The sequence below is a fragment of the Lutjanus erythropterus genome, chromosome 4, assembly GCF_056507025.1.
Source record: "Lutjanus erythropterus isolate fLutEry1 chromosome 4, fLutEry1.hap2, whole genome shotgun sequence".
Classification (NCBI taxonomy): domain Eukaryota; kingdom Metazoa; phylum Chordata; class Actinopteri; order Lutjaniformes; family Lutjanidae; genus Lutjanus; species Lutjanus erythropterus.
Genome location: NC_139320.1, coordinates 19,922,293 through 19,935,358, shown reverse-complemented (window position 1 = coordinate 19,935,358; position 13,066 = coordinate 19,922,293). Strand labels below are relative to the sequence as shown.

The window sequence follows — 13,066 nt, the reverse complement described above, 5'->3', positions numbered from 1 at the left end:
ATAAAGTGTGTTTAAATTAAAAAGGAAAGTGAATAGAAGTTCGTTATTTAGTGTAAATGAGTGTGTGAGTGAGAGATAGCTGGCATTTATAGGGTTAACTGCACCGCACGGAGCAGAGAGTGTGATGCGTCATGACGTCACTGGCCAATTGCGTAGCAGTTGCGCGCAGCACCTTGGGGAATAGATAGAGCGAGAAGGAACGCCACACCATTCGGCTGCACGAAAAGCGGATTAGCAGAGAAGAAAAGACATCCTGAAGCGGATGAAACTGAGTGAAATGGTCAAAATCCACTCCAAGCTGAACCTACGGAGTTCGTGTTTGAAGTCGCCCACTCGGCGGTGAGTTAAATGTGTATTTTGAGGAACAAGCGTCGAGTAAAAGTAGTGCTAGTTGCGGCGCTAATCTAGTTGTTAAATGCTAATATAGCGCCTCGTGCGCTAGCCGCCAGGATAGCAGGCTATGAGAGTGTGTGTTGTGTGTTGACCTCAGCTAAAAGCAGAGCTAACGAACAGGCTAACGGCTAACAGGGTGGGCTAAACCAGGTGAAATGCTAGGCTATTGTATGTGTGAGGGTGCGTGTGTGTGCGCGGTGTGTATGTGTGAGTGTGTGTGGGTGCGCGGTGTGTATGTGCATATTGGGTGTGTAGCGTGTGTGTACATGTGCCATGTGTGCGTATGCATTGTGTGTATGTAGGAAAAAGAGGGTGAAGCCTTATGTTATCCTTTTATGATAAGAATTTATGTCGAAAAAAGGCTATTTTGAGTTATTTGAGTATTTTCAACTAATTAACACTAGAGAATTGAGACCTATAAGGAAAAGTGAGAATTGTTTATTTTTTTATTTTTTTATTTATTTATTTTCTTTTCTTTTTGTTAATGTATTTAATTACATTTATAGGTCATATTTATGTTATTTATTTTAACAAAGAATTAATGGCCTGTAGTGATTTAAGTTAATTCAAATGAATGAATGTGGCCTGTTCTACTCCAGGTCAGGTTTTTTTTGAGGATGAGATTCGGTGACACTTGATGTTGAAAGAGAGGACATCAGAGCCACCAGTAGTCGACGCTAAAGAGAGAAGATGCCAGTTCTGGGTAGCCACTTGGCGGCTTCCAGACCCCTGCTGGACTGAGGGATCCCGAGAACCAGATGGTGAGCCGGAACAGAGGAAAGGAGGACAACTGAACTTACCTCCCAGGCCTGCGGTGTGGTAGGACAAATAGAGAAACACAGAGGAAAAAAAGGGCCCCAACGAAAAAACATTGAGCTCATAATAAAAAGAAAGAAAAGACAATATAGACTGAACACAACACAATTTTCTATTTTTTTTATTTTTTTATTCTCTTTTGTTTTGCGCGCAGTTTGTTATTTTTCATATTTCTATTAAAAGGGGAAATGTTATACTGTTCTTGTTGATAACCAGCAATACAGTTTTTGCAAGCTAAGTTTGTGTGAGAGTGTTCAATGTTGTTGTTCCACCCAGGACTCCATGAGTGCTACCTTAGAGATTCTGATACGGGTCCAAACTGAAACTGAAACTAAATATTACCTGTAGTCTCATCGGGCATAGAGGGGTTATAGGAAAAGTGGCGAGCCAGCCAGGAGTCCAGGGTAGGTGACATCAACATTGCTTCATTGAACCATGGATTTTATCCAGAGATCGAGTGTCAAAATACCCAACGCGGTCATTGTTGATGGTATAACTGAATTAGCTCAGGATGAAGAAGTGATTGACTTCCTTAAGAGGTATGGTGCCATTCAGCGCACCGTTTTAGTTGATGATGAGTCCTCCGAGTTTCACAAAAACCTGATCGTCGAGTACTCCAGTGGCGCTGCTGTAGAAGCTTTGCAGCCACTCTTGCCATACAGACACACACTCAAGGGCGATCCAAATGTCGTGTATAATGTTGAAGCTTTAAGCAGTGTGTATACCTCCAAGCTGGGTAGCAGGGTTACTGAAACTTACCTGACAGAGCTAAAAGGGCTAGCAAATTTAAGCGGCAGAGATTATGAGGCAGTCCTGAGAGAAATGATGATGCAGATCAGTAGTGATGTCGAAAGTATGCAACCTGCAGATGAGCCGTCATCTTTAGCACACGGTGAGCCTCCTGTAGGGTCCCCCCAGCTCACTAGTCCTCTTTCGGGTACCCCCCAGAATGACAGCGCTGTAAACAGTGCTACGTCAGCACCAGTTACTGATGAAAGACGAGCTCCATCCCTCTCAGCGAGTGAGGTTAATCCGCCAGAAGTTCAGAAAGTTGTGGTTGAACACATCGTGAGGAGGGAGGATACAGGTTCTTTCTCGCTAGCTCCCGTCCGCCTTCGCTCATTTTCCGGGAAAATCCCCAGACCAAATAGCGAAGTAGACTATGACACTTGGCGTTCCCACATTGAACTCCTCTTGAACGATCCCAGCATGGCTCCACTTCAGGTGTCTCGTAGGATCCTAGAGAGTTTGCTTTCACCCGCAGCAGACGTGATCAAAGGCTTGTGCTCAAACTCACTGCCTTCCGCTTATTTGCAGCTGCTGGATTCCGCTTTTGGTGCAGTCGAAGATGGGGAAGAGCTGTTTGCTCAATTCATGAACATACTCCAGGACCCAGGCGAGAAGTCATCAGCTTACCTGCAGCGGTTGCAGCTCGCGCTTAACCAAGCCGTTAAGAGAGGGGGGGTTGCACCGGGGGAAGTAGGTAAACATCTGCTCAAACAGTTTTGTAGGGGGTGCTGGGACTCTGCTCTGCTCTCAAGTCTACAACTAGAGCAGAAGAAAAATTCTCCACCTTCGTTCTCAGAACTTCTACTAATCCTACGCACTGAGGAAGACAGGCAGGCAGCCAAGGCTAGCCGCATGAGAAAGCATGTAGGTCCCCCAAAGCAGAGAGTTCAGCTTCAGGCACAAAGTAGATGCATTTCTGAGTCCACAGAGAACTCAGAGGCCCAGCTTAGTGATATTGATGATCTTAGGAAGCAGATAGCTAGCCTACAGAGTCAGCTGACCACCTTCGTTTCCCAGAGTAAGCCGAAGGGGTTTAGTGAAAAGGGTGCTACAAGGAAAACACAGAACAGAGCAGCAGCATCACACAGCACAAAATCCGACATGACAAAGCAATTAAGAAAGAACTACACAAACAAACCCAGACCTTGGTACTGCTTTAATTGCGGGGAGGATGGACACATTTCGACCTCTTGCACTAACGACTCAAACCCGACTTTAGTGACTGAAAAGAGGAGACAGTTAGAGGAAAGACAGTATGTGTGGGAACAACAAAACCGCCTTGACTTACCTTTAAACTAGACTCAGTCCCTGTCGTGGAGCAGACAGGGGCTACAGAGAGGCAACCACGCTCCTCAAAGAAAGGGAAGTCTCAGAAGTGCACCATCTCAGAACACTCTAAAAGAATCCACTCTTTTAAGCTTCCTTCTGGGTTGGTCGGTACTAGAAGTACAGCTGGAGTGACTATCAATGGTAAGCAAGTCAACTGTTTACTTGATACGGGTTCACAGGTCACCACCGTTTCCCACTCTTTCTACCAGCAACACTTAGCTGAACAAGACATCAAGCCATTGCATGATCTCCTTGAGGTAGAGGGAGCAAACGGACAAACGGTACCCTACTTAGGTTACATTGAAATGACCGTTGTTTTTCCACAGGCTTTGCTTGGTGTTCCCATCACGGTACCCACCCTTGCTTTGGTTGTGCCTGATACCAGGGCCACCTCACAGTCTCTTGTGCTTATAGGCACCAACACTATGGATGTCTTGTATGACACATTTTTGGAAGGCGAGTCAACTCACTATCAGCCGGCCCATTACGGCTACCAAGCTGTGGTCAAGATCCTTGAACTCCGACGCAGACAGGTTAGCAATAGCCTTGGCATGGTGAAGCTACAAGGGAAAAACCCTGAGGTCGTTCCGGCTGGAACTACTGTTGTCATCGAGGGCATTGCTGTAGCTAACGGCTTCCAGAATGAGAAAACTGTTATTGTCGAGCATGCGTCTTCATCTTCCTTGCCTGGCGGCTTGATAGTGCGGTCTTGCCTGGTTGATCTTCCCAACCAGAAACCCTTTAAGTTGCCAGTTGTTGTCAGTAATGTGTCTGAACATGATGTTGTCATCACTGCAGGGTGTAAACTTGCAGATATCAGTGCTTACCAGAGTGTCTTGTCTCAGCAGCAGGCGAGTCAACCAGTGGATGCTGAGTCATCGCATAAGTCAAACTTGGGCTTCAACTTTGGAGATTCGCCAATACCACCTGATTGGAAAGGGCGCATTGTCGAGCAGCTTCAAAGCATGCCTGAAGTGTTTGCGCAACACGACTTGGATTTCGGACGGACAGATAAAGTGTCGCACCACATCAAGCTTTCAGACGAAACCCCCTTCAAGCTGCGGCCTCGGCCGATACATCCAGCTGATGTTGAAGCCGTTCGCAAACACATCCAAGAGCTCTTGCATGCGGGGGTAATAAGAGAGTCCGAGTCACCCTTTTCATCCCCGATTGTCGTAGTCAGAAAAAAGAACGGGACAGTCCGGCTATGCATCGACTACCGCAGGCTTAATCTGCAGACAATAAAGGATGCATACGCGCTTCCCAAACTTGAAGACACCTTCTCTGCTCTCTCGGGGTCACGGTGGTTTTCAGTTCTTGACCTGAAGTCTGGTTATTACCAGATTGAGGTTGAAGAGAAGGACAAACCCAAGACCGCATTCGTGTGCCCTCTGGGGTTTTGGGAGTTTAACAGGATGCCACAGGGCGTGACAAACGCACCGAGTACCTTTCAAAGGTTAATGGAAAAATGCATGGGTGATATGCATTTAAAGGAGGTCTTGGTCTTCTTGGACGATCTAATCGTCTTTTCAAAGACTTTGGAAGAGCACGAGGCCCGCCTCATGAAGGTTCTTGGCCGTCTCAAGGAGTTTGGTCTAAAACTCTCACTTGAGAAGTGTTCCTTCTTTCAAACGTCCGTGAAGTATCTTGGACATGTCGTCTCCAAGAACGGGGTTCAAACTGACCCGGAGAAAATCGCTTCCCTCAAGACGTGGCCAGTCCCCCAGAACCTGCGAGAGTTAAGGTCATTTTTGGGGTTCGCTGGGTACTACAGGAGATTTGTGAAGGGGTACTCTAACATCGTGAAGCCCTTACACGGCCTAACCTCTGGGTACCCACCTCCACGAAAGAAAGTTAGCCCGAAATCATCAACTGGTCGGACTTACCACGACCCAAAGGAGTCCTTCGGAGGTCGTTGGACATCTGCTTGTCAGCAGGCATTTGAGCAAGTCATCGAAGCACTTACCACCGCTCCTGTTTTGGGCTTTGCCAATCCTCAAAAGCCATATGTGCTACACACTGACGCCAGCACTAGCGGCCTTGGTGCTGTTCTTTACCAAGAACAGGAAGGTCAACTTCGTGTGATAGCGTATGCGAGCAGAGGATTGTCGAGAAGTGAGAGCCGGTACCCAGCTCATAAGCTAGAGTTCTTGGCGCTTAAGTGGTCAGTCGCCGAAAAGTTTTGTGATTATCTCTATGGGAATCACTTCACCGTGGTTACGGACAGTAATCCATTAACGTACATCTTGACCACTGCAAAGCTCGACGCAACGAGTTATAGATGGCTTGCCACATTGTCTGCCTTTTCATTCAAACTTGTGTACAGACCTGGAAAACAAAATGCAGACGCCGATGGACTGTCGCGCCGACCCCATGGCGAGCTGTTGGACGACTCCAAGTCGCAGAAGGAAAGAGAACGTATCTGTCAGTTCACTCGCGACCATCTTTCCAACCCAGACAACATCGACGCAGTCGACCAAGCCGTTGTTCAAGCTATTTGTGAGAGGCAGTTGGTCTACAGTGATAATCTTGATGTTGATGGTGGTGCTACTTTGGTCGAAACTCTTACCACCTCCACCAGAGCTGTACCGGACAGCTATGGGAAAGAAGATCATCTTGGAGGGTTGCCATTCATCCCTCACCTGACTGAGGCTGAGTTAGCGAGTAAACAAAGGGCAGATCAGTGCTTGAGACATTCCATTCACCAACTTGAGTCCGGTGAGAAGCCACCTCCCCCATTGCGGAGTGAACTTCCAGAGCTCCCGCTCTTGCTGAGAGAGCTACCGCGTCTTGAGCTCCGCAATAATGTGCTTTACAGAAGACGGCAGGTCGGCTCTCACACTTCTTATCAGCTGGTTTTACCAGCTGAGCTTCGTGACATGGTCTTGATGAGCCTACATGATCATATGGGACACATGGGTGCTGATCGTACCTTAGATCTTGTCAGAACGAGGTTCTTTTGGCCTAAGATGGCTTCAGATGTTGAACAGAAGGTGAAAACTTGTGGCAGATGTGTGCGCCGAAAGGCATTGCCAGAGAAAGCGGCGCCATTAGTCAACATTAACACCACGAGACCTCTTGAGTTACTTTGTATGGATTTCCTTTCCTTGGAACCCGACAGCAGCGGAACAAAAGACATCCTCGTCATCACAGATCATTTCACCAAGTTCGCAGTTGCTATGCCAACGCCCAACCAGAAGGCCAGAACTGTGGCGAAGTGTCTGTGGGACAATTTCATTGTACATTACGGGTTTCCAGAAAAACTTCACAGTGATCAAGGGGCTGATTTTGAGTCCCGCATGATCAAAGAGCTTTGCCAAGTGGCCGGCATACACAAAGTCAGGACAACACCGTACCACCCGCGTGGTAATCCTGTCGAGCGATTTAATCGCACCTTGTTGAACATGCTTGGTACTTTGGAGAGTGAAGAGAAGTTTCGGTGGCGTGAGTTCGTAAAGCCTTTAGTCCATGCGTACAACTGCACAAGGAATGAGGTGACGGGGTTCACGCCATACGAACTCATGTTCGGTCGCCAGCCTCGCTTACCGGTGGACCTTGCTTTCGGGTTGCCTGTGCATGGAGGTCAGCACGTGTCGCACTCCCAGTATGTTCAGACCCTTAAGTCGCGGCTGCAGGAGAGCTACAAGATGGCAACAACAAATGCTGCGAAAACAGCAAACAAAAACAAAACAAGATATGACAAGCGTGTGACAGTTTCAGACTTGGATGTTGGAGACCGAGTTCTTATCAGAAATGTCCGCTTACGTGGGAAACACAAAATTTCTGATAAATGGGAAGCAACGGTTCATGTTGTGGTCAGGAGAGCTGGTACACTTCCTGTGTACACGGTCAAACCTGAGAACCGTGAGGGTCCTTTGAGAACACTACATAGGGACTTACTACTTCCATGTGGGTATTTACCTACAGAGTACAACCACCCGGTCCCACAGTACAAGCGTAAGCCGTCCACTCGTGGAAACCCCTCCACAGATGAAACAATCCCCTCGGACGAGGAGGAAGATGAAATCATCCCAGTCCATTGGTTCAGAGATCCTTTTAGGGATCATGTCCCAACTTTTCAGAGCATCACTCATTTGGATCCAGGGGTGTCCCCTGAGCGAGAGACACAGTGTCAGAAACTTCCACTTGATCATCTTGTCGAGGGCTCTCCAAGTGTTCAACGTGTTGAGTACTTACCAGAAAGTGACAAACAACCTTTTAGGCCTGACTGTACTGCAGACGTCCCCCTGACACTTGACCAGCCTGACAGTCAGCCTAGTGACATCGGACATGAAACCACTGACCTAGCCGCAGCGGCTGAACCAGTGGACTTGACTGAAAGTGACGTCCCTGACACACAGTGTGACGAACCTCCAGATGTTCTGGGTGACACTGGTGACGAGACAGTAGGCACATCTACATCTGAAACACACGAGCCTGAACAGGTTAACTCCGTCAGACGCTCAACACGGACTAGGGACCAACCTAACAGACTCACATACACAGAGCTAGGCAGCCCATTGTTAGCTATGATGCAGTCATTTCTTCGTGGCTTATCCACAGTTGTTACTTTGGAAGAAGATCCTGCAGGCTACCCTTCCTTAGGGTCCCAGGTAGTAACTACGCAGCCTTTGCCATGTCCAGGGACGTACATGAGCTCAGGGAGGGAGAGTGTAGCCCAGGCTTCATAAAGTGTGTTTAAATTAAAAAGGAAAGTGAATAGAAGTTCGTTATTTAGTGTAAATGAGTGTGTGAGTGAGAGATAGCTGGCATTTATAGGGTTAACTGCACCGCACGGAGCAGAGAGTGTGATGCGTCATGACGTCACTGGCCAATTGCGTAGCAGTTGCGCGCAGCACCTTGGGGAATAGATAGAGCGAGAAGGAACGCCACACCATTCGGCTGCACGAAAAGCGGATTAGCAGAGAAGAAAAGACATCCTGAAGCGGATGAAACTGAGTGAAATGGTCAAAATCCACTCCAAGCTGAACCTACGGAGTTCGTGTTTGAAGTCGCCCACTCGGCGGTGAGTTAAATGTGTATTTTGAGGAACAAGCGTCGAGTAAAAGTAGTGCTAGTTGCGGCGCTAATCTAGTTGTTAAATGCTAATATAGCGCCTCGTGCGCTAGCCGCCAGGATAGCAGGCTATGAGAGTGTGTGTTGTGTGTTGACCTCAGCTAAAAGCAGAGCTAACGAACAGGCTAACGGCTAACAGGGTGGGCTAAACCAGGTGAAATGCTAGGCTATTGTATGTGTGAGGGTGCGTGTGTGTGCGCGGTGTGTATGTGTGAGTGTGTGTGTGTGCGCGGTGTGTATGTGCATATTGGGTGTGTAGCGTGTGTGTACATGTGCCATGTGTGCGTATGCATTGTGTGTATGTAGGAAAAAGAGGGTGAAGCCTTATGTTATCCTTTTATGATAAGAATTTATGTCGAAAAAAGGCTATTTTGAGTTATTTGAGTATTTTCAACTAATTAACACTAGAGAATTGAGACCTATAAGGAAAAGTGAGAATTGTTTATTTTTTTTATTTTTTTATTTATTTATTTTCTTTTCTTTTTGTTAATGTATTTAATTACATTTATAGCTCATATTTATGTTATTTATTTTAACAAAGAATTAATGGCCTGTAGTGATTTAAGTTAATTCAAATGAATGAATGTGGCCTGTTCTACTCCAGGTCAGGTTTTTTTTGAGGATGAGATTCGGTGACACTTGATGTTGAAAGAGAGGACATCAGAGCCACCAGTAGTCGACGCTAAAGAGAGAAGATGCCAGTTCTGGGTAGCCACTTGGCGGCTTCCAGACCCCTGCTGGACTGAGGGATCCCGAGAACCAGATGGTGAGCCGGAACAGAGGAAAGGAGGACAACTGAACTTACCTCCCAGGCCTGCGGTGTGGTAGGACAAATAGAGAAACACAGAGGAAAAAAAGGGCCCCAACGAAAAAACATTGAGCTCATAATAAAAAGAAAGAAAAGACAATATAGACTGAACACAACACAATTTTCTATTTTTTTTATTTTTTTATTCTCTTTTGTTTTGCGCGCAGTTTGTTATTTTTCATATTTCTATTAAAAGGGGAAATGTTATACTGTTCTTGTTGATAACCAGCAATACAGTTTTTGCAAGCTAAGTTTGTGTGAGAGTGTTCAATGTTGTTGTTCCACCCAGGACTCCATGAGTGCTACCTTAGAGATTCTGATACGGGTCCAAACTGAAACTGAAACTAAATATTACCTGTAGTCTCATCGGGCATAGAGGGGTTATAGAAACAAAACTTGTGAGAGTTGTGCAAATAAAGAGTTACCTTCTAGACGCGACCAAAAAAGGTGCGCAGCTCCAAAAATAGAAAATCATGTTGTGGTGTCGATGTTTTTAATGTGGTGGGCCGCCATAAATAAAACACTATTCACTGAACCACAGAGAGTCACTGAAACACTGATCACTGACCTGCTGTGATGGAAAAAAAACTCACATTCTTTACTTAGGTATTTTTAAATTGTGGTATTAGTGTTTTTACTTAGTTAGTTACTAAGTTAGACTTTATGATGTTCTGGACCTTTGCTTTAGGAAATTTTCTCTAACTGGACCTCTTTGAATTTTAGTTGAATACCCCTGCTCTAAAACCTCAGGTGTTAAAGAACTGTGTCAAAAGTCCAGTGCACTTCCTGTTTAACTATGTTAAATAAAATCATAAAAAACTGTGTTGAGGGACACTTTAAGGAAATTATTTGGCTTCATATGTAAGCGTCACATTAACCATGAATAACAGACCGTTGCTGTCACTCTGAGACCGTTGCTATGGATACATAGACTGATCATAAACCCTGGAAGAGCGATAAAATCACTTTCAATTGAACAAAATATTTTTTAAACTAAGATTTTGTGCCAAATCATAAGTACCTTTGTAATATGTGGGCTAATATAAAGTGAGTCTGCATTATCACTTAACTATTTACAGTTAGCTAGATTAGTCCAGTGGTTCCCAACCGTCTTTTTTTCATTCTGGTGACCTCTATTATTCAACTCAGTAGCAGGTATTAAGATAAAATGATATAACCAATCTTCTCACTGATGGTCTTGTTTACTGTAGGTCAAATAGAGGCATCAGTATTAAACTGAGACTGTTTCATAACCAGTTAAAAACTCCTTGTAGAACCTTTAAAGAATACTAGTAATACACTACAATATCTTTATATTTTGGACACAGTATGATCTATTTTGACCTCCTTGGGTCTTGAACAGTTACCAAAATGAAACCATGTGAGATGTTCTCAAAATCATCTGAATCATGATGAGGAGACACAACTGATTTTTATGATCTTTACAATGTGTCATATTTCATGAATGTATATGTTATTTCATCTTAAATCTAAATTTGTAGCTGTAGCTGACAGATAAATAAATATACTACAAGTACAATATACCTAGAAATATAGAAAGAATTCAAAAGTGACTGACGGGCAAAGTAATGTACAAATACCTCAAACTTGTACTTAATTACAGTTAGGTGAATTTATTTAGTTAAATTTCGCCTGTAACTATTACAGAACCAGCTTCTGTCATATACCATTTGGAATTATCTATTGATTCTGTCCATTATAGGACTTAAGTGTTGTTTAAACCATCAATAATTAAAAAAAAAAAATCAGTGTTTGATACCAGCACAGTTGTATTTATACCGTGTATGTTGATTCAAAGAGACAGACATATGCAGAAATATGGTTGAATTTTTATTGAATTAATTAATTGATTGATTGATTTATTATTTTTTTTTTTTTGTTTGTGGGAGGAAACCTGAGCACCAGGAGAAAACCCACGCAGACATACGGAGAATACATCAACCACACAGAAACCAGATGGAGGTGTTTCTGTGGGGCTGCAGTGTTCAGTATGTGCTGCCCTGTAATGTTGTTGTAGGATGTGAAATGTTAATTTTTTGTAGTTGTGGGCTGGGGGATGAGGAATCGGGGGGTGGGGGAGGAATGATGGAGGGGGGAATGGAGAGAAGGTGGAAGAAGAGGAGGTGAAGTGGTGGAGATGGAAGTAGCTGGTGTTGCCCTGCCTTAGAACCACCACCAGCAGCAGTCTACTTATTAATTGACTGATTGATTTTTTTTTTTTTTTTTGTGGGACAAAACCTGAGCACCGGGAGAAAAACCACACAGACAAAAGGGGGACGTATCAACCACACAAAAACAAGATGGAGGTGTTTCTGTGTGTCTGTGTGTCTGTGTGTGTGTGTGGGGGGTAATTTAGATTCATTCATTTGCCTTCTGTTTCATTTCCTCCTCTTTCCTTTCTTTCTCTTTTCATTTCTTCTTCATCCTGCTTTGCTTTACGTTTCATTTCTTCTTCCTCTTGCTTTGCTTTTTGTTTACTTTCCTTCTCTTCTCTTTCTTTCTGTTTTTTCTCGTCCTTTGATTTTCGTTTCATTTCTTCTTCCTCTTGCTTTGCTTTCTCTTTCCTTTCCTTCTCTTCTCTTTCTTTCTGTTTTTTCTCAGCCTTTGCTTTACGTTTCATTTCTTCTTCCTCTTGCTTTGCTTTTTGTTTACTTTCCTTCTCTTCTCTTTCTTTCTGTTTTTTCTCAGCCTTTGCTTTACTTTTCATTTCTTCTTCCTCTTGCTTTGCTTTCTCTTTCCTTTCCTCCTCTTCTCTTTCTTTCTGTTTTTTCTCGTCCTTTGCTTTACGTTTCATTTCTTCTTCCTCTTGCTTTGCTTTTAGTTTACTTTCCTTCTCTTCTCTTTCTTTCTGTTTTTTCTCATCTTTTGCTTTACGTTTCATTTCTTCTTTCTCTTCCTTTGCTTTCTCTTTCCTTTCCTCCTCTTCTCTTTCTTTCTGTTTTTTCTCAGCCTTTGCTTTACGTTTCATTTCTTTTTCGTCCAGTTTTGCTTTCTCTTCCCTTTCCTTCTCTTCTCTTTCTTTCTGTTTTTTCTCGTCCTTTGCTTTACTTTTCATTTCTTCTTTCTCCTCCTTTGCTTTCTGTTTAATGTCCTTTTCCCCTTCTTGTAGTTTCTTCTCTTCTTTTGTTTTGTTTTTGATTTCCTTTCCTTCCTCCAGCAGGGTAACTGCCGTCTCATTGTTCTGTCCTTCCACGGCCAGTCTTACCTCGTCTGCCGGTGGCTGTTCCACTGTTGTCTCACAGGTCAGGTCCTCTCTGATTTCCTTGTCTTCAGTGTTGAATAACTGAAGCATGTTTTCGGAGCTCTGGACAGCTCTGGTGTTGGATAGCTCATTTTTGGTGTCTTTGAGCTCTTGAGAGAGATTGTTTTTCTTATTCTTCTTTTTCTTTATAATTCTTTGACGTTTCATATGGATCTTTTTCCCTGCTTTTGTCTGTTTAGTCTTAACATTGGTCTTGTGGCACGGGAAACCTTTTCTTGTGTGGTTCAGTTTCAGACAGAGCTCCTGAAGTTCTTTTTTCTCTGCCCGCAGCTTGTTGACTTTCATCTTCCAGCTCAGGTTTGTCTCAGCAAGGTCTGCCATGAACTTACACCGCATATCGACGGACTGTTGAAGGCAAGATTCATAGGTTCGAAGACTGTCAGCTTCGATGCTCAAAACCTCATTTTTGGCCTTGTTGAGCTCTTGAGAGAGACGGTCCTTCTCATCCTTCTCTTTGTCTATTAGCTCTTCATATTTTTCACATTTTCCACAGAGTTGCAGTTTTGCATTCTCTGTCTGCAGCTGCTCCACCTTCTGCTGCAACTCATTCTGCAGGGCAACACTCCTCTGCT

At 44.3% G+C, this 13,066-nt stretch overlaps 1 protein-coding gene across 1 annotated transcript; it reads left to right on the top strand.

The window, feature by feature from the left end:
- On the top strand, positions 1-3,428 carry LOC146328319 (zinc finger CCHC domain-containing protein 12-like). Its single transcript, XM_084716380.1, has 2 exons — positions 1-339; positions 993-3,428. Exon 2 carries the CDS (start codon positions 1,645-1,647, stop codon positions 3,295-3,297), a length of 1,653 nt encoding a protein of 550 aa, XP_084572506.1. The 5' UTR covers positions 1-339; positions 993-1,644; the 3' UTR covers positions 3,298-3,428.
- The last annotated feature ends 9,638 nt before the right edge of the window (positions 3,429-13,066 follow it).

Bases quoted from the DNA above. Each gene is read 5' to 3' on its own strand.
- LOC146328319 (XM_084716380.1), top strand. From the start codon at position 1,645: ATGGATTTTATCCAGAGATCGAGTGTCAAAATACCCAACGCGGTCATT.